General features: G+C 31.7%; 1 protein-coding gene and 1 pseudogene across 2 annotated transcripts in view; one reads left to right on the top strand and one right to left on the bottom strand.

The window, feature by feature from the left end:
- Positions 1–5,421, bottom strand: part of LOC145970596 (protein kinase C and casein kinase substrate in neurons protein 1-like) — a 200,698-nt pseudogene extending 195,277 nt beyond the window's left edge. The window contains exon 1 of the transcript XR_014438551.1: positions 4,943–5,421. The product of XR_014438551.1 is annotated as a protein kinase C and casein kinase substrate in neurons protein 1-like (transcript). The remainder of the gene's footprint in view (positions 1–4,942) is intronic.
- A 9,874-nt stretch (positions 5,422–15,295) lies between these two features.
- LOC145970402 (uncharacterized) lies at positions 15,296–22,573 on the top strand. The gene is made up of 8 exons (XM_083097195.1): positions 15,296–15,414; positions 18,029–18,206; positions 20,310–20,480; positions 21,265–21,327; positions 21,436–21,782; positions 21,845–22,004; positions 22,160–22,261; positions 22,406–22,573. Exons 2-8 carry the CDS (start codon positions 18,119–18,121, stop codon positions 22,417–22,419), a joined length of 945 nt encoding a protein of 314 aa, XP_082953321.1. The 5' UTR covers positions 15,296–15,414; positions 18,029–18,118; the 3' UTR covers positions 22,420–22,573.
- The last annotated feature ends 61 nt before the right edge of the window (positions 22,574–22,634 follow it).

The raw sequence follows: 22,634 nt of genomic DNA, 5'->3' as shown, positions 1-22,634 counted from the left end.
GAATCGTCAAATTTATGAAAGCAAAGTCAATAATGTAATCGAAATCAGAATTAAAGGTTAATTCTGATTTCGATATATATATATATATATATATATATATATATATATATATATAATTTAAAGTATGAGAAATTATTAGACTTATATTAGACTTATAAGTTACATTTACGCAATATTATAAAAAATCAACAATATTTATGCTAAATGTTATATTATGTTTATTTATATTAAAGCATAAACAATTTATATTTGTAAAGAAATACAATTAATATTTTTTTCATCTCTTTCAATAAATTTAATTTGTGTTTCTAAAATAAAAATTCGAAATTGTCATTTTTATATCCTTAACCATTACTGTTATAATTTTACTGAGAAGTTAATGTGGGTAAACTGTATTTTAGTGTATATATTAATGTGTTTTTCGTTTCACACACACATACATAGATACATATACTTATTCGATATTTTTATATATAGAATCATAAAAAAGAATAAATTTTATTGCTGAATGTAATATTAAAAAAGAACAATACGGTATAAAAATTGAAACTTTATATTTATTGTTGAGACAGATGAGAGGGTAGTTTTTGAATAATCGGCGAAAGTACAAAATCTAAAACTCTATATTTTGATAGTACAAATTATGCTACGTCGAATGTACAAGTAGCGATTGATTCTGCTAATGGGAACGAGTACTTTACTCTTGAGACTGTTGAGGGTCGGGGGTAGTTTTTGAATAATCGGCGAGGGTACAAAATCTAAAACTCTATATTTTGATAGTACAAATTATGCTACGTCGAATGTACAAGTAGCGATTGATTCTGCTAATGGGAACGAGTACTTTACTCTTGAGACTGTTGAGGGTCGGGGGTAGTTTTTGAATAATCGGCGAGGGTACAAAATCTAAAACTCTATATTTTGATAGTACAAATTATGCTACGTCGAATGTACAAGTAGCGATTGATTCTGCTAATGGGAACGAGTACTTTACTCTTGAGACTGTTGAGGGTCGGGGGTAGTTTTTGAATAATCGGCGAGGGTACAAAATCTAAAACTCTATATTTTGATAGTACAAATTATGCTACGTCGAATGTACAAGTAGCGATTGATTCTGCTAATGGGAATGAGTACTTTATTCTTAAGACTGATAGGGCTAAATTCAATTGGGGGTTGTTTGAAGCAGAAGGGATGAATATATTAAGTTTTTATTGATGGTACAAATTAGTACAAATTCAGTCTAGTGTATTTCTGTACTTGATTTTCTTTTTTTCTTTTTTTTTTATTGTGGTCCTGCTGACTTAATATTAAGGTGGCAGTGTTATGGTTTTTTTCGAAATTGCACAGATTACAAAATTATTATTAATGGTACAAAATAGTACAAATTCAGTCCGTTATATTTCTGTACTTGATTTTCTTTTTTTGTTTTTTTTTTTATTGTGGTCCTGCTGACTTAATATTAAGGTGGCAGTGTCATGATTTTTTTCGAAATTGCACAGGGTACAAAATTATTATTAGTGGTACAAATTAGTACAAAATAGGTACTAAATAATGTGATAGGTTTGGTTTGATTTTGCTAATTTGGTCCTGCTAGCTTAACAGAGGTGAGAAAGTTGCGGTTGAATCGAAATAAATGGACGAGGTATTTCCTTGCAGTACAGATATTAAGAATAAAGGAGGAGGAGAAGGGGTCGAACATTGTGTAGATACGAATGCAGTGCATTTTAAACATATTTTCCTCTATTATACACGGCACTTTATGTAAGATGCCGCCTGTTCCGAAAAGAACGATCTCTCGATAGCGTGTTCGATAATACTTTTTTTAAAGCGTTTCTTCCGAGGGATCAACTATTGACAATCATTGTACATTTCATCAGGAATATATTGCCGCAGTACAGTAAATAATTTTAGGAAATTCATGTTTTAGAAAAATATGAATTGAAATCATATTAGCAATATAAGACAAAAAGTAATATGTATTAGAAATATTTTTTAATTCTGCAGCAGTACTGGCAATATTGATAATAAAATAATAATAGGAATACCAAAAATACAAAAGCATTACTAACGATACAAAAGCAATACAATAGCAATGTTAGCAATAAAATGTATTGTACTGCCAAAAATGGCAATCACTGTACATTTTCTCAATGATAGTTGACCCCTCGAAAGAATTCTAATATTTTGATGTACCTACAGTTATATATCTTGCGTTTTTAATACATAAACAATCTTACGTAACATAAAACAATCTTATAAAATAAAAATCGAAACTCTTTTGTAAATACATAGTTTTTCAAATGATATGCTCAATCCAGAAGTAAAATGCAAATTTTGTCATCACAAAATATCTATTGATGATGATCCCGATATCAAAAAAGAAACACTGCTAGAAGCTTCAACGATAATGACTACACACTTGAAACAAAAGCATGGAATTACCAAAGGAAAATGGAAATTATTACAACAATGGATCAAACAAATCGCAAGAAATGCGTATAAATGCCAAGCTTCGCCCTGCTATACAGGGTGATTCAAAATAACCCCCTTGTCCCTGAAATGACACATTCTTGAATCAATTCTAAGACGATTTTTCCTTTGGCAAAATTTCGTCCAAAGCTTAGTTTTTGAATTATTAAAGGAAGTAGTTAACGTATGACGGGTCGAATATAAGAGGCAGGCAAGGGTGGCGCGATTCACCGTCAGACGCAGGTGCTTACGCGGGGCGCCTGCTGCGATCAGCTGGTCGCTATACACATACAGACACACATGCAAACACATACATTCTCTCTCTGTCTATCTGTCTCTCTCTCTCTGTCTCTCTCTCTCTGTCTCTCTCTCTCTGTCTCTCTCTCTCTCTCTCTCTCTCTTTCTTCTTTCATGAACTGTATTCTTTTATAAACTTTAACGTAATCACATTTATTTACTCACTTGATGAGACGAGAAATTTACTAATGACTCTATCACTAATCACTATTAATCACTGTCGAATAATAACTGTTGGCGATTAAAAATCACTCGATGAAAGAAACACGCGCGGACACGTTACTATACGATGCGACGACGCGAGTTTCTTTCATCGAGTGATTTTTAATCGCCAACAGTTATTATTCAACAGTGATTCAAAAACTAAGCTTTGGACGAAATTTTGCCAAAGGAAAAATCGTCTTAGAATTGATTCAAGAATGTGTCATTTCAGGTACAAGGGGGTTATTTTGAATCACCCTGTATGTATTAGCATTTAACCTTTAATTCTGATTTCCATTATCGCTGCATGTATTATCGGGAATCGAACCCGGGACTTTTGGTTTTGCAGGCTAGTGCGCTGCCTACTGTGCCACGCTTCGCCCTGCTACATGTATTAGCATTTAACCTTTAATTCTGATTTCGATTACATTATTGACTTTGCTTTCATAAATTTGACGATTCGTAAAACATTACCTGAAAAAATAAGTGAGAAGTAATGCGTTTATGATGAGCAATTATTGTATTAATTTTCGTTGTAACATTAATGCAGGTTTGCGGTTAGCTTAACTTTTCGGCCGATTTTACTTATTGCCATCCCTATTTCTTTTATTTTATAGCACGTAGACTGCTTGCGAAACGTAAGACGCTCGAGTTAGGGCGGTAAAAATTATAAATTACAGTTTAATTGCTCTATACATTTACAGAGTTTACAGAGTTATTATTGTTATGATTATTATTATTATTATTATAAAGTCAAAAGTAACACTAAAATGAAACACAATTGTTAACGCCGCTTTTATCTTGTACGAGGATCGCGAGCGACGTATCTGGGTCTGAGAATCGCAATTAGCGTTAAATGCGCGATAGGGGAGGCCTAAATTTTATTACCTGCCTTACATTAGAGATCATTCTCCCCGATGATATTTCTCACGATTAACGCAAACGAGATCGGCGAAGAAAGGCGTCGCGAATTATTGTAATTAATTGAGCGGCATGGGGGTAATAAATCTCGACGACGGCGCGTCTCGAGCGAGATGCATCATTTTATCGCGTATATTGCACCGAATGCCCCTATTCGGGGATACAAATGGACGCAATAATGATAAATGCCATCTTCGATACGATCGCTGGCCGAGAAATTATCGACCTTCTAGTTTTCCGCATTCCGCATCCTTTCAGGGTCAGTAATCGCGACGAATCTTTCCCGTCGATCTCTGCATCAACTGTCAAAGGCCGTTACGTTATCTGTCAAAATGCAGCGAACTTGAAGAGAGGGGGAGCCTTCCCCTCCCCCTTCTCCTCCTCTTCCTGCCGTGCAACAACCGTGTATCACGTTTTCGATCTAATTTCGCGACGAAGTAAATTACACACACACACTTATCGAAAGTGACGGATAACGCAACGTATCGCGTATAATAGAAAGGCTGACCGGTAACTGACCTCTAATCACGCTGCTTAAGGCGATCGCGCGGAATCCTTGAAAAAACGTCGTAAATAGGATGACAAGAACGGATGCTAAGAATGGAATTTAATTACGACGATGACTAATTACCGTACTGTAGAAAACAATGTCGCGAGAAACGTTCGACTGTTGTACGACTATTCCAAGACGCAACAACCGCTGTTGCGAAGATTGACATGTGCAAAGATACAGGAATTATATTCGCAAAATAAAAGGAAATAAATTACAAACTGATCGTCCGGATATTTATCGTCCGGAATTACGGCTCAATTCACGGGCCTCCTGTTTTTCTTTCGATTCATGTTATTGCGACAAGGGGAAGAGGGGCGAGGAATATCGCGTGAAAATAATATCTTGCTCGCACGTCGAAGGCATGAATGGCAAGAATGCCGGTCTTTACGTGCCAGCGACGATTGATCAGCCGGAATTTTACGAATTCCCGCGAACGACGAGCGGTCGCCCGTCATTCGCGAGACGTCGTGTATGTAAAATAATACTGATGCGTCACGCACTCACCGAAAGCAATTCCTTGCGGCGTTTCCGACGACCGGGTAGGGGCTCGATGACGACGACGGGCTGGCGATAATCCTTGGGCGAATCCGGCGAACTAACCCTAAGAAATCCGTATGCGTATCCACGTGTGTGTGCGCGTATGCGTGTGCTGGAGAAGGCAGGAACGGAGGAATCAGACACCGACACTTGTTTTTAACACACTCGCCAACAACACACGATGCACACAACGCGCGACACGTACGACACGCGATTTTCACGGCGATGGAATTTTGTCACGTCGCGGCGTTTTCTCAACGAACGGTACCACAGACGCTCATATTGCTGGCTCCGCGGAGTGAGTTAGCATTCCAGCTCCTTCCCTCTCTGCGCTCGTAGCGCTCTGGGCGTGGTCTAGCGCCGTAGAGGTCCGAACGTTGACGAGCGCGCGCGCGCGAAGCGAGTCCGCATGCGCGCGCAGCTTTCATCTAGAGTTGCAGGCGCGCGCATCATTTAAACCTGCCGTTTAATCAAAATCTGTACAAAATATAAAATAAAAATACTGGATTAATAATTACTATAAAATCTGGCTTCAATTATGTGCACAATATATATTATCAAGGCATCAAATTATTATTTTTTAATGTAACAATTTTATTATCAAAATATCATCGAAAAAACCTGAACATTCTCAAAAATTTCACATCCAAATACAAAAATTTCTTGCCCGATTATTTAAAAAAATTTTATACTTATTCACAATTTATATTTATGCATAGTGTCATAAATTTAATATAGCTTTGTCTTGTATCCATTTTAAGTGCACTCCAGTTATTTTTCTCAACTTTATGATCATTTTTTTTAATGTTTGATCATATCTTCCAGAGTTATCATGAATGATTGACTACCGACTCTATGGGACGGCGTGTGGCTGAGGCGGCAAGGTACTTGCCTACCACATGAAGGGTCCCAGGTTCGAGTTCCCCCCGCTGAGGATTTTTCCCAGTTATTTCAACATTATGAGAAGATAAATCTTCTTTCATCTTAATTGAAGATGATATGAATGTTCAACAGTTTGCAGAGAAGTTGAAGGAAATAATCTGTATAAGATATAAAATAAAAATTACTGGATTAATCACTACTATAAAATCTAGTTTCAATTATGTGCGCAATATTATGAAGCCTTCAAACTAGTATTTTTTTACTAATATTGTTATTATCAAAATGTCATCGAAAAAACCTGAATATTCGATTATTCTCTAAAATTTTACATTCAAATACAAAAATTCTTGCCCGATTATTTAAATAAATATTTAATATTAATATTTTATATGATAATAGTAAAAGTAATAAATATTTTAAAAACACTTATTTAATCTAATTAATTTTTAAATAGATATACGATGTATGGATATCACACACATTCATGATAATAATAATATTAATATGTTAAATGTTTATTATGTTTACCGCATTCTTCAATCGAACACATGATTGCGTTCGATTGCGCCAGTAGTACCTTAACCTACCGCAACCTACCATGACAAAAAACTGCTTGCAGTCGCCGAGTAATTATCGTCGCATTGTCACGTCGTCGCGTCGTGTAGTAACGTGTCCGCGCGTGTTTCTTTCATCGAGTGATTTTTAATCGCCAACAGTTATTATTCGAGAGTGATTAATAGTGATTAGTGAGAGTCATTAGTAAATTTCTCGTCTCATCGAGTGAGTAAATAAATGTGATTACGTTAAAGTTTATAAAAGAATACAGTTCATGAAAGGAGAAAAACTTTCAGTTAATAATTTAGTGTGGATTTCTTGTCTTTTGCAACGTGATATCTACGTTAAATTTGAGAACGTACGATCTATCGGAAAATTCATTTCTCCTTCAAGCAATTACAGCAATACATCAAAAGTCATCGAACAAGGTAATAATAACTATTTTTTGACGTTATGTGAAAACAGATCTCGGGAAGTCAGAGGGACAGTGTGTCAAAGGAAATTCGTGAAAAGAGAGGGGTTTTTAGTGGGTAGGGAGTACCGAGTTGGTAATACGACTTGGTACTCGAGTCCCACATAACTCACTGGATCGAACGGTGGGTATGCATAAAATGCATTTTCCCCTTTCTCGTAAAAAAAAAAAAAAACAGGTGAGTGAGCGAATGAGCGAGAGAGGGGGGGGGGAGAGAGAGAGAGAAAGAGACAGACAGACAGACAGAGAGAGAATGTATGTATTCGCATGTGTGTATGTATGTGTATAGCGACCAGCCGATCGCAGCAGGCGCCCCGCGTAAGCACCCGTGTCTGACGGTGAATCGCGTCACCCTTGCCTGCCTCTTGTATTCGACCCGTCATACGTTAACTACTTCCTTTAATAATTCAAAAACTAAGCTTCGGACGAAATTTTGCCAAAAGAAAAATCGTCTTAGAATTCCGTCAAGATTATGTTTTTGCAAAAGCATAAAGTTATTTAGAATCACCCTTATATATATATATATATATGTGTATATATATATATATATATATATATATATATATATATATATACAGGGTGAATTTTAATGGTTGTGTCAATCTTTTTATCATACGGGAGATTACCGATCGCAATTTTAATAAATTGATTGATACATAGATGTCAGTTAATTGAATCGACTGTATCGAAGGCCGAAATATAATGTGTACAATTAAAGCAAGTTAAAAGCTGAAATTATGTAGTGTGGATTTATTATTATTATTAAAGCTACGCATTTATTATTATTATTATTATTATTATTATTATTATTATTATTATTAAATATATATGTTATTATATTTATTATTATTATTATTATTATTTTACTGTGATCAAATTAGGGATTTATTATTATACGTATTTGATATATTAAAGCGGAAGAAATACATATTTAAAAATTCAATTCAAATTTAACACTTTAACGTTTTATGTAAAACTTTATTTCAAATTCCGCATTTATTTTTATGATAAATTTTTATTGTTTTATATGCTAAAAATATGGAGCAAAAAATTTTCTTCCTTCTTAAAATAAAATTACGCAATTGTTTCATAAGAATGTATTTCTTGTGGAACAATTGCGTGATTTTATTTCAAGAAGGCAGAAATACTACATCCCTTTATAACAATATTAAAAATTTTTATCATAAAAATAAATGCGGAAAGTAGGTATACAAGGCCGGTTATAACCCAGGTCCTCTCAGGGGGGGTGAGGCGCGAGGGGAACCGTGGTGCGGGGGAGTGACGTCACGCGCGGGGCAGGAGGAACTGCAGCGCTCGGTGAGTGACGTCACGCGCGAGGAAGGGAGTCTGCGAGGAGAAGGGGGATCCGCGGAAAGAAGACGGTGGTGTGAGAAGGATAGCGCTACGTGTGGGAAAAGGACAGCGCTACATGTGGGAAAAGGATAGCGCTAAGTGTGTGAAGAGGACAGTGCGACAAAGATGACATCAACGTGCGACAAGGATGGTGCAATGTAAGATGGCGTGAGAAGGACGACGCAAAGGTAAGTGAGCGACGAGCATATGAAAGAGAGAAAACGACAATAACGCGAGAACAACGCGTGCGAGAGAGAACGATATTGCAAGAACAACGCGAGTGAGAGAGAGAACGATAGCGCGTACGAAAGAGAGAACGATAATAGCGCGAGAACAACGCGTGCGAGAGAGAACGATATCGCTATACTTACAACTAGCGCAAGAGAGACGCAAGGGATAGGAGCGCAAGGAGAGGCGCGTAAATAATTGCAATTTTTTTTTTCGTTACAATTAAAAATATGCAGAATTTATTTAAATGTGTGTATGAGTATTACAAATTGTGTGTGTGTGTGTGTGTGTGTACTTAATATTAAAATTTAAAAATTAATAAAATATAGGGAAAGAAAATAAAATGATGAATATAAAATAATGCGGACGGTGCGCCGGGCTGTAAGGGGGAGGCAGCTCCTGAAACAGGAAAAACGCTACATTAATTTTATCTTAATTAAAATAAAAAAAATAAAAAAAACTAATTTAAAAATTTTAAAAAGAAATATGTACCTTAGCCCCCTGGAACTGCAGAGCCGTACCAGTATTCCAGTAACCGTCTTCTTCTTTCCTCTCCCAGTCTTCTTTGTATTTCCCGTATTCTCTCCTCTTCGATTATTCTGTTCTCTTCGTATCTTATAACCGATAGTTCGCAGATTTCGTCAAATAGGGACTCCATCCCGAAGAGCAGCCGCAGATTAAAAATGTCGAGATATCTCCACGATCCATTTACATCATTATCCTGGCGACTCTCCGGGGTGTCGCCCCATTCCTCCGCGAGATCGTGTAGCGCGTTCCAGCGCTCCGCCCGCACGTTGCGTCGATGCTGTATGTTGATGAACCCGGGAATTTTGACATCATCGGGGTACTATAAAATAATATATATTAAAAATCCACATACACATACGCACAATTGTTTTCACAAAAACACTACCTACCTTCCAGACAAATACCACTTTTAGTATCACAGAAAATAAGAGCTCTACAAAATTCCTCTTCCAAAATGAAAAATGAAAAATAGAATCCATTTTATTTGCAGCGTAAGAAATAATCACACACACACACACACACACACACACACACACACACACGGAAAAAGAAATACCACGGTTATGAACTCGCTGACGCTCTCCTTTCGGACAATACACGACTGAGATTGAAATCGAATGTTACTCTCCGCTGTAGGAATTATAAAGGTCTCAAAACTGGAAGGGTTACACTAGTGTACGAATATTTTTTACACCCACTGTATATATTAACCATTCATGATCCTTTCATAGTCTTTTTCTACGCTCGGTATAAACAATATGAACAGTATTCCTATGAAGAGAAATGGATCTTGGAACCTTCCTTCTTTTTATGTTTTCTGTTTATGATACCAATATTCGACTGCTTTACACCCTTGCCGCGCGTGTGAGAGAGAACGCGTACAAGAGAGAACGATAGCGAGACTTATAATTAATGCCAGAGCAAGGATTGGAGCGCAAGGGAAAGGCGTGTAAATAATTGCAATTTTTTTTGTTACAATTAAAGATATATAATTTATTTAAATGTGTGAGTTTAATAAAAAAAGTATACAATATAAAAGAAAAAATAATATATAAAATAGGCCGTCGGGCTATGTGGGGAAGCCGTTTCTGAAAACAGAAGAAAACATATGCATTTCATTAGTTTAAATTATTTAATAATTTATTTTAAGATACTTTTGATATATAATAAATTAAAAGATACTTACAATGTTATCCATGACTCATCTATTTTAATTTGTGCAAATAGGGCACATGTTGCAGGGCAATATTTGATTCAAACATTTTTTTTTGCACCCTTTGCATGACATATTATCCATATTGCTACAACCTATGGTTCTATGTTCCCGAACAGAACTAGTTTCTTCAAACTGATACGGGTCTTCTAGAAAGCATTCGGTACAATATTTCGATCCATTTTCCATATAGTAATAAGAAATGCAACATATCTTTGTTGCTTCGTTTAATGTTATTATTTCAGGTATGCTTAAATTTCGCTGTTTCTTTTGTAACTTTTCATCAAGAATATCGTCACTATTGTCACTATCGTAATCACTGTCCTTCGCCAAGGGTTCTATTTCTATATTATTGAACTTGTAAATTTCTATTTCCCTTTTTAATAATAAATTGCAGATTATAATTTAAACATTAATTGCATACATGTGCTATGATAATTACGTTCAGATTATTTTCTAATGCAAAGTATATAAAATGTTTTATCAAATATACTACAATGATCAAATTGTGTATGTGTAGGTGACAGAACAAGAATTAATAGACTTAGTGGCAAATAACATGATGATGATGATCAATACAAACTTCATGCTGAAGTGATATTTCTGCTTTTCCACGTACAAATTCAGGAAAGAATTAAAAGTTATGGCTAAGAAATTAATTTCAGAGCAAAAGGATAAATTATATTTTTTATAATTATTATAATATTGAATTATAATTTAATATTTTCCATATAACTGTGGGCATATATAAAACTTAAACATATATTGTTAGAAATTTCTTTCAAGTTATTAATAAATCATACACATTTAAAGACAATGGAAAATGGAATGTATATGTATATATAAATATATACACATATAAATAAAATTAATAAAATCTACATATGCACGTCTATTTTCAAATCTTTTTCCTTTATGTATTTTTTTTTTATAATATAAATGTATATCTCTTCTATACGAAATGATAATTATAATGATCAGTTTTATTATCGAGAAATATATGTTATGCCATTGATTCTTATTTTCATTTAAATTTAAAATAAAAGCGTTCTTATAATTCAAATGTAACTTCATTTTAATATTTCAGAGTAATAATGTTGATCATGTTTCATACGAATCGTTATGGTATAAGAAGTATTTTTACAGAAAGACTTAATATATGTTGCATTGCGATGTTAGCAGCTTATATCCGTAACTGTACCATGCATACTACCGATTCTTTCAATTAATTACTATGCTTCTGTAAGTTATACTGGGATACCTGAGATAATTTTGGCGATATACATAATTTAACATATTTCTAACCATTTCTCTTTGCAACAAAAACACAATGCAAAAATTCCTAGTAAATAATAGTTGCTGTTTTCGAATTATAAATATTATTATTTGTATATTTTAAAACAAATAAATTTCTGTTTGCAGAAATATTTGTTACTTAAATTAAACTATAAAATTAAAAATCATTTATGTATTGGGAAAAATAATTAGTTAATTAATCTATATATGTTCAAAAACTATATAAAAATCTTAATTTAACTATAATAAATTTTGTCGAAATATATTTGTTGAATATGTATAAATCTTTGTTTCATTAAATTGCAATTCTCTCTATATCTACAATTAATATATCTTAAATTCATATTTGATCAAAAATAAATGCACATAGGCGAAAGTGAAAGTAAAATAAGTAACATAAAATTAAAACATATAAGTAGATAAAAATAATATAATATATAATATAAGAACGACCAGAAATGTAAAACTTACTGCTCGCATATGTGTTAAATTAAAATTAAAATTTGAATGGTGTAGACTTCATTGCCGGAGCGTTTAAAATTAAATAAAATGAATCCATTATATATAAACTCAAGCTACAAATTTTATTTATCTGTTTTGATAATTCCTCATATATTTTGCGAATCTTTATTAATTCTTTTGTAATATTGCATAAATAAATAAAAAAAAAAATAAGATAAGATAGCAAAAATGAAAAGAAGAAGTAGAGATATAGTAGATAGAAAGGCAAAAAAATTAAGAAAGGAATTCTGCGGATCTATTAAGAATTTTTAATAACTAAATGTGTATTCTTTTACACTGCATTTAAGTACAGTGTATTAAATAAAAAATTGATAGCATTCGATCGATTTGCATTTCGATTTCGTTGAAAAATTAGTTTCCATTTTTTTTTTATATGTTCCGCTTTATTATATGATGGGCATTAACCATAAGTTTTATAAGCAAAAAAGAGAATATGAAAATCAATAATCTATCTCTTTAGCACATACATGTATAAATTTTGTCTTGAAATAAAAAAGTTCCATATTTATATCAGTCACGTAATATTTTTAAGGAAATCACAAAAATTAATGAAATATAATCAAGCAATTATTGAATATGTCATATTCAATAATTGCTAATATCATATTCAAAAAATTACATAATTATAAAAAATATATAATAATGAATAATAAATCTTTTATTAAAAATAATTTATAGGCAAAGAAATTTAATTAAAATCATAAAATGCCGGAAAAATTATTACGCTATCCGAATCGTTATGTGGAATATGTAGTTTAGGCAAATACGCTTATTGTTTGACAGAATAGAATGTTGGAATGCGCAGCAATTTCTTTCTAATTAGTTTTTATCTTCTTGCGTTTTACAAAAAAGTATCGTATATATTACTTCAATTTTCTCTCTCTTTTGTTTGATATATTTATTCAAATCTTATCTTCTTAACAATACAAAACAATCACATCTTCTCTCTTAAGCATATAATAAAAGTAGAGGTAATATATTTCTACTGTATGGTACAGTAACTTTATGGAATAATATCTTCCAGTACGTTGATAATAGGACATCGTCAGTATTCACTATAGTGGTTACTACATAATATTGTACCAGTGAGTATAATTTTTAGCATATTAAGTGTATTCATTCGTTACAAAAACTTTTTACAAGCAGTATACAACTAAAAAAAGAAAAGCAAGTCAACATTGTTGTCGACGTGTAAATAGGAACGAGTGATATTTGGTTTTCTCAAGATGCCTCGATTACTAAGGAATTATTCAAAACTTTTTGTTTTGGAGAAACTGAAATAAGGAATGAAATAAGGAATCGTGTTAAGAATGGAATGAAATATACAGCTCAGACTTGATAAACGGTTTTTTATTTTTAATTTAGACGCACGCTTCTATTTAAAACCTATGCAATTTAAATATAATATATTTTTGAATGTTATTAAAGATCGTAAACCTACATTGTATATTTAATATCTTAACAATAAAATATGCATTTTTTAAATTTGTATGATTATATAAAACTATTTTAAAAAATTATGAATTTTAATTTGTTAGTTTTATAATTTTATTAAAAAATTATTATCATAATATGAAATATGTGACAGTGTCTAAACACTATACTTTCTATGCACTAATTTTAAAATCGTAAAAATGCTTCAAATTATGCTTTTTACCAATTATATCCCAATCACTCTTGATTTAATTTTAAGCTATGCAATACTCATTTAAAAGAAGATTCATTTTATTTTAATGAAAATGTATATTAGATCCACTTCACTAATTTAATTTTCGTTTAATTAATTGAGACGACCAAAATAAAATTTATTTAGTGCAATTATTTAGGATACAGTGCTATTAATCGCTAAATCGATTTTTAATTGAATTCAATGTTTCATACCTAGGATCTAAAATTCAAATATTTCCGGCAAAATGGATGATTCAAAGATAAATGCAAAAACAAATATAATCTTATATAATATTTAAATAGCAAACTATACTGTCAATATGAAGTGAGATATGCACAGAGCATTAAAGATATGAGATGCAAATGTACTAGGTTTATAAAAATTTTATAATTAATTAAAAAAATAAACGTCTATTATTTTTAGAATTTTACTGTGGAAAATAATGTTTATGGCTGTCGAACGGCTATCGAACGGGTCAGAAACGACTGTGAACGAGGCTACGGACTACCAACAGGGCCAAGGACGGCAACAAACGGGTCAAGAACGTCTATCGAACTCCAACGAACGGGCCAGGAACATCTATCGAACGTCTATCGAACGCCAACGAACGGGCCAGGAACGTCTATCGAACGGCTATCGAACGGGTCAGAAACGACTGTGAACGAGGCTACGGACTACTTAGAAGCGACTACCAACAGGGTCAATTACGGCAACAAACGGCTGCGAACAGCTATCGAACGGGGCAGGAACAGCTAACGAACGGCTATCGAACGGGTCAGAAACGACTGTCGAACGGGGCAGGAACGGCAACTAACAGCTATCGAACGGGTCAGAAACGGCTATCGAACGGCAACTAACAGCTATCGAACGGGTCAGAAACGGCTATCGAACGGAGCAGGAACGGCAACTAACAGCTATCGAACGGCTACGAACGGTAGCGGACGATTGAAGAATGCGGTAAACATAATAAACATTTAACATATTAATATTATTATTATCATGAATGTGTGTGATATCCATACATCGTATGATATCTATTTAAAAATTAATTAGATTAAATAAGTGTTTTTAAAATATTTATTACTTTTACTATTATCTTAAATAAATATTTAATATTAATATTTTATATGATAATAGTAAAAGTAATAAATATTTTAAAAACACTTATTTAATCTAATTAATTTTTAAATAGATATACGATGTATGGATATCACACACATTCATGATAATAATAATATTAATATGTTAAATGTTTATTATGTTTACCGCATTCTTCAATCGAACACATGATTGCGTTCGATTGCGCCAGTAGTACCTTAACCTACCGCAACCTACCATGACAAAAAACTGCTTGCAGTCGCCGAGTAATTATCGTCGCATTGTCACGTCGTCGCGTCGTGTAGTAACGTGTCCGCGCGTGTTTCTTTCATCGAGTGATTTTTAATCGCCAACAGTTATTATTCGACAGTGATTAATAGTGATTAGTGAGAGTCATTAGTAAATTTCTCGTCTCATCGAGTGAGTAAATAAATGTGATTACGTTAAAGTTTATACAAGAATACAGTTCATGAAAGGAGAAAAACTTTCAGTTAATAATTTAGTGTGGATTTCTTGTCTTTTGCAACGTGATATCTACGTTAAATTTGAGAACGTACGATCTATCGGAAAATTCATTTCTCCTTCAAGCAATTACAGCAATACATCAAAAGTCATCGAACAAGGTAATAATAACTACTTTTTGACGTTATGTGAAAACAGATCTCGGGAAGTCAGAGGGACAGTGTGTCAAAGGAAATTCGTGAAAAGAGAGGGGTTTTTAGTGGGTAGGGAGTACCGAGTTGGTAATACGACTTGGTACTCGAGTCCCACATAACTCACTGAATCGACCGGTGGGTATGCATAAAATGCATTTTCCCCTCTCTCGTAAAAAAAAAAAAAAAAAAAAAACAGGTGAGTGAGCGAATGAGCGAGAGGGGGGGGAGAGAGAGAGAGAGAGAAAGAGAGAGACAGACAGACAGACAGACAGAGAGAGAATGTATGTGTTCGCATGTGTGTATGTATGTGTATAGCGACCAGCTGATCGCAGCAGGCGCCCCGCGTAAGCACCCGCGTCTGACGGTGAATCGCGTCACCCTTGCCTGCTTCTTGTATTCGACCCGTCATACGTTAACTACTTCCTTTAATAATTCAAAAACTAAGCTTCGGACGAAATTTTGCCAAAGGAAAAATCGTCTTAGAATTCGGTCAAGATTATGTTTTTGCAAAAGCATAAAGTTATTTAGAATCACCCTGTATATATATAATTATTATTATATTATATATATTTATATTTGGCTTGTAAAATAGATATATTTATTTACCTTGCGTTCCAATTATCATATTTTACTGGCTCTTGCGAATTTTTAATTAATAATTTAATTATTTATTATTTAACTTGCACTTTATTATTTATCACTACTCAAAATGCGGTTAATGATACATGTCACTAATGACACATATGACACATGTCATTAATATCGCAAATATCGCAAAGCGTCGCTAGCGCAATCTTCTTTCGAGAGTAGGAAATGTACGTTTTCTCTTTCTATGTGTTGTGTACATGTGCGTTGATGACCATGACGATGATAAAGACGTTTCTTAATTGAAAATTTTCAGATTTCGACTTTGCGTTATAATATCTCCGTTTATAGATCACGAAGTGCAAAAATAAAGATACTTTCTTTATACAATTCAAACTCGCTCTATCGATTAAGGCTAGTAAGAATTCGATCCGTTCAGCCGTTATTGAAATCCGATAATCTGAGTTACTCTCAACTGTCCGACTCGCGTATAGATACACGGAGTGCCGCGCGAATGCTTCGCATGAACTTGGCGCGAGACACTACCGTGTCTATTGATTTTCACAAAGACACATCTATTTTATGTGATTTAGAAATTGATTTTATTAAAAGTGTTCCATTGGATTATATGCATCTGGTATTATTAGGCATAATGAAACGTTTATTGGGATTTTGGCTTAAAGGAAATAAAGAAGTCCGTCTGTTCAAAGAAGATATTGATGCTATTAATAAAAGAATAAAATTAATATATAAATCAACTCCCCGTGAATTTTCCAGAAAGCCTAGATTAATAACGGAATATGATAGATGGAAAGCTGTTGAATTGAGAATTTTTTTATTATATTATGGTCCATGGCTAATGAAACCATTTTTAAGAAACCAATACTTTCTTCATTTTCTTTCTCTACATTGTGCAATTAGAATTTTGGTTTGTCAAGACTTACTAGAAAAATATGTTGATTATGCTAACGAGTTATTAATGTATTTTGTAAACGAATTTGGTAATTTATATGGCAACGAATTTGTTAATCATAACGTTCACAATCTCATTCATTTAACATTAGACGTGAAGACATTTGGCCCATTAGATAAATTCAGCTGCTTTCCATTCGAAAATTATATGCATACAATTAAAATGATGATTAAAACGTCAAATAAACCACTATCGCAATTTATAAAAAGAGTAAACGAATTTGATAAATATTCTTCCTTTAATAAAGAAAAAGAAAATTTTATTAAAGAAGATGGTCTTCGTTTAATAAACAATAAATCAGCAGAAGGTTTTTCAGCTATATATTATAAAAATTTTAGAGTAGAAGTTAAAGAACCCAACTGTAATTTTATTTTACAAGATAATCAACCTATAAAAATAATTGATATTTTACGGATTGATAATATATTTTATATCAAATATAAAAATTATAAAATAACACCCTATTTTGACAATCCGATGGAAAGTACTATATTTTGGTGTGGTTCTGTTGAAATGACTGATGAAGAACATATCACATCTGCTGACAATATATTAAGGAAAGCTTTCAAAATAAATGATTGTTTCGTGTCGATATTACACACGGACTGATTTGTAAGTTGAAATTAATTGTTGCAATATAATACAACTATTATTTAATATAAATTTAGTATTTGTTGATTGTTCTTATTCTTTTTTTTTAATTGACTATGATTTATATATCACATTACTCAGTAGCAGTCAAAATGATTAATTTAATCTTTGGATTATTACCGTGAGAATTCGATTATTTGTAATATAAAATTTTGCTATTGATAACCTAAGAAGTACACGCGATGAATCACTTTGCCTCTCAAGAATTCACCGCACAATATAAGAAATCAGAGGTCTGGTGCATCGTTTGTGGAACTGCCTAAGATTTACGCAAAATACGCAACAAACTTTCTTTTATTAAAAAATAATTATACATATTAAATAAGTAAAAAACAAATATATATTTCGGTAATCTGTTATCTTTTTTTTTAGTATGCAGTTGTACAATTTGACGATTTAGACTTTTCGGTGGTTCCCGTAATTTGGTTGGATGAACCACATCATTGTTATTGGCCTACAGGAATGAAAAACGTTAGAACCGCAATTGTGAAAGAAATGTCCGTTAAAGACAATTTTATGAAATATAAATGTCAGATCTTTAGTAAACATGGTAAGTAAAATTAGATTATTATGCTTGACAAAGTCAGGAAAGTATTGTATGTACATGTTTATGGCACTAATATTATTTTATTAATTGTGATGCTAATGAAAAGAAATGTTTATATACTTGTATTATAATAGATTTTATAATTTAAGATATATATAAAAAATTAAAATATTATATGTCGCCAGTAAATAATGAACAAAACAAATTTTTTACAAGACGACATAACTGGCAATTTTTATTAAAAAGAAAAAACTACACGTTTCGACCAACAATCGTGGTCCTCCTCAAGAATACATTAATTATTATATAAACAGTTATGTATAAATAGTCAAAGTTCATTTAAAAATATATGCGCTAAAAAGATATGTTAGAAAGCACGTCTAAATCACAAGCCGGTTAATAAAAATTTTTATTATTATCTAGACTGTGCTTTCCAACGCGTCTATTTAGCGCATATATTTTTAAATGAGCTTTGACAATTTATACATAACTGTTTATATAATAACACAGGCCCACAAAAAAAAGTACCCTGTGCTGGCGATCTGACTAGGCTAGTCTTATGTATTTTGGCCCGCTGAATTCGAATCTGACGTCAGAATTGCTCCATCACGTCACAGTTTTTTTTAAATCTCGAAAGAGAAAGATGAAAATTTCGTAAAAATCGACATTCTAGGGTAGTAAGACTGCGCTTCTTGAGGGAAAAGTTACCGAAATCATATTTCCATGTATTTTCTGGCATTATAAATCCAAATCCGATTTGTCACACCAATCATACCATCGATTCCATTAACATTTGTCATGAAAAAGTAGCAATCTTCCGTATTCCATATTTGATTTTAGTTCATTCATAAATCTTATATTGGAAAGAATTAATCTTATATTCTCCAAGTCCAAATTTTGAGAAAAACTTTTTCGAAACTTACAGCTTCTAGCTGTTGAGTTCGTATAAGATGCAGAAATTTCTTTATATAGGTCACAAACCTCTTTTCATGTCTTTCGTCGCAACTAATTTGACAGAATTGAAAATATTTATCCACGATTGTAATACATACATCAATAATCCTAGCAAACTTCGACTTCATAAAAAAAATGAGAAATAATTATGAACTTAGTTTTCCTTATCCATTTTTATCTCAATATGGCGTCTCGAATTGTAGACGAGCTGTCAACTCATCATAATATGTACTTCATATAAAAACTATATAGTTTGTATGAACGTAAAAACAAGTTTGCTTGGGTCGAATTATATGAAAAAACATTGTTGAACCTTCGAAATCGAAATTAGAAGTTTAATATAAAAGTATAGTTTGTAGAGCGATTCGTGTGTATGTATGTGTGCGTGTAGGTAAAATAGAGTGGAAAAAAGCAGTGCATCTTCTTTATAAATAACGTGATAGAAAGAGATACGGGATGAGATTTAGATGAGGGCGCTGTTTCGTGTAAGAGTTCGCCGTTCAGTACAGGATCCCCTTAATATCTTCGCATCTTGATAAATAGAATCTGTTTGCAGTAAATTTTAGGTGTTACAACCTGAAAAAATAAAAAAAATAAAAAATGAGCACAAAAAAAATTGAGCACAACGTTTATATTCTAGGTCGGATTTGGATTTATAATGTCTGAAAATACATTAAAATATGATTTTGGTAATTTTTTCTTCAAGAAGCGCAGTCTTATTACCCTAGAATGTCGATTTTTACGAAATTTTCGTCTATTTTTGAGATTTAAAAAAAACTGTGACGTGATGGAGCAATTTTGACGTCAGATTCGAATTCAGCGGGCCAAAATACATAAGACTAGCCTAGTCAGATCGCCAGCACAGGGTACTTTTTTTTTCTTGGGGGCCTGTGTAATTAATGTATTCCTGAGGAGAACCACGATTGTTGGTCGAAACGTATAGTTTTTTCTTTTTAATAAAAATTGCCAGTTGTCTTGTAAAAAATCTGTTTCTGACTTTTATGACACTTCATATAGCATTCATATGAATTTATATTTACCTCTATATGTATATAATGGAAATTATTTATATGTATATATCATCATTATTTAATACGAAATATGCACATTATTTTATGAATTTTGTAATTTATAATTCCTTTTTATTATTAGATACTTATGAATCAGCCTTAGAGGCAGAAAAACAGATTGTAGCTACATCGGAATCTGAGGAGGCTGAATCAAGAATGGGGAAAAGAAAAGTAAAAAATAATAAATATGACGACTATGTCAGTTTTCCTAATCCTCCGAGATTGTTATCATCCAAGGAATCACATAAATCAGGTATTGCAGGTTAATTTTTAAGTCTTTTTTGTGCAAACATATTTCCATTTTCAGAAATATGAATTACTTGTTTTACTGCTTGTACTAATTTAATCTTAACGTTTCACGAATTTTAAAATTATATGCTTCTATATTCTTTAATCGAAATTATGTTGATAAATAGATTATTTTTTCAAGAGTGTTTACAACCCTTAATTGTGTATATATTTTAAATTAAATTAAATCTTGAATTAAGTTTTGTCTTCCAAAAAAACCTGTTGAATTTGACTTTATTTGAAAGAAGACAATATATAGAAATTTTTAAAATATTTATTATATACAATAATTTATTAATAATAAATCTAAATGTATTTAATAATATTAATCTAGATTTATTTTCTAAAAAAATCTCATAAGAGAAAATTTATAATGAGAAATAAAATAAAATAAAATAGGATTTAAACAAAATTTAAAACAACAAAATTTGTAAAACTAGTAAAAATCGCTGCTATTTTTACGTGGAAATAATTAAATCTACATAAAATAATAATTTAGTTTTTCACATTTAAGCGATATACGGTCAAAATTTTTTCTATTCTTATAATTAGCGTAAATTATATGTATTGCGGAAAATGTTTTATTTCAGATAAGAGTTGAATTTAAGGCTTTTCATATTGGCCGAATTGGGCGCCATACTATTATATTATTGTCCCATGAATTTAACTATTGCACTTAAAATTTTATCTCTCACAGTTGAATACTAAAAAAAGTTTACCTGTTTAAAATAAATATTTTTTATTTTTAGTTTCAACACACACGAATAAGGACAATGAAAATTCTAAATTAAATAATTCTCAAGATATTAATGGTAATAAAAATAGCGACTTATGTAAAAAAACATCTTTAATAGAAACATTTATATATTTAATTTTTCAAATAATGTTTATCTTTCTATAAAAATGTCTATATTTTTCAGATAATATCTTAACAGAATATAACATTGATAATGTACCAATTACAATCTACAATGAAAATACTAATACAGACTTAGATTTTACACAAGACTTGAAAACGATACTGAACAATATTGAAACTGAAATAAAAAATATAAGGGAAACACAATCATTACAAGAGCAATCACTTTCAGAAATTAAAGAAACCACAAAATTGATTTTAGCTAAAATAAATAGTGAACAATATGGCAAAGAATATTCTATGCTAAAGGATGATAAAATAAAACAAAAATTTCCCTTAACTTCTATTCAAAATCTTCTCGGTTTTGATGATATATTAAAAGATGACCAAGAAGATTTTATGCAAGTAGTAAGTAAATTCGTTCATCAATAAATTATATAAACATAGTTTTAATTTTAAACATTTTTTAGGTGAATAAAATATTACAAATTGGTGGGAAAAATGAAAAAGACTTCGTTAGAAGAGCTTTAGCTGTAAAATTTGATGATAATTTGGCCTGTATGTGTTCGTGGACGGGACAGAAAAATAATTTCAAGATAGGAGATACTCATATTATGCTAAGTATAAAAAGTAAATAAATTTATAATACATATTGGTTGTGGTATCAGAATCTGTAATTGTTTTTTATATTTCTAAATTTTTTATAATTAACGGATGGAATATATTGAGAAAAGCCTATAGAGCTTTATGCTACATATATAACATGAAAGTTTTTCTTATTCCAGAAGCGTTTAAGGCAACATTTCCCCGAAGTACGGAAAAAGATTTAGAACAATTGGTGATGGAGTGGTTTCGTTTTGCAAACGTCCGTAAGCAAAAGAAAGAAAGTATGTTGAATCCAGACATTATCATTTCTCTTAACAGTTTCTCTGTGTTAATTAATTACTTCAAATATTCTTACAAATGTATATTACATAAACTAAAATTGGATTATTATAAGTTTTTCACTAATTGAATTTTATATTTTCCAGGAAAAGAAAAGTGAGAAGAAATGTAATAATTATAAGATACAAATATAAAATTAAAATATTTAATTTAAATTATATTTTATATTATTATATTTACAAAGAAGTGCAATGAGATAAATATAAGTTTGATTTCAGTGCAATGAGGCAAATATATAAGTTTGATTTATAATATTTTATTTATTTGATTTATAAGATTTTATATATTTTGTTAATATTTTCTTATGTTTTTCTT

The sequence above is a fragment of the Camponotus vicinus genome, unplaced genomic scaffold (genome assembly GCF_025532165.1).
Source record: "Camponotus vicinus isolate PSW18456_S1 unplaced genomic scaffold, iyCamVici1.0 SCAF_4, whole genome shotgun sequence".
NCBI lineage: Eukaryota > Metazoa > Arthropoda > Insecta > Hymenoptera > Formicidae > Camponotus > Camponotus vicinus.
This window is presented reverse-complemented; position numbering and strand designations above follow the sequence as displayed.

Coding starts and splice junctions, on each gene's coding strand:
- LOC145970402 (XM_083097195.1), top strand. CDS start 18,119: ATGAAAAACGTTAGAACCGCAATTGTGAAAGAAATGTCCGTTAAAGAC. Junction 18,207..20,309: donor TCAGATCTTTAGTAAACATG/GTAAGTAAAATT, acceptor TTTTATTATTAG/ATACTTATGAATCAGCCTTA. Junction 20,481..21,264: donor CAAGGAATCACATAAATCAG/GTATTGCAGGTT, acceptor TTTTATTTTTAG/TTTCAACACACACGAATAAG.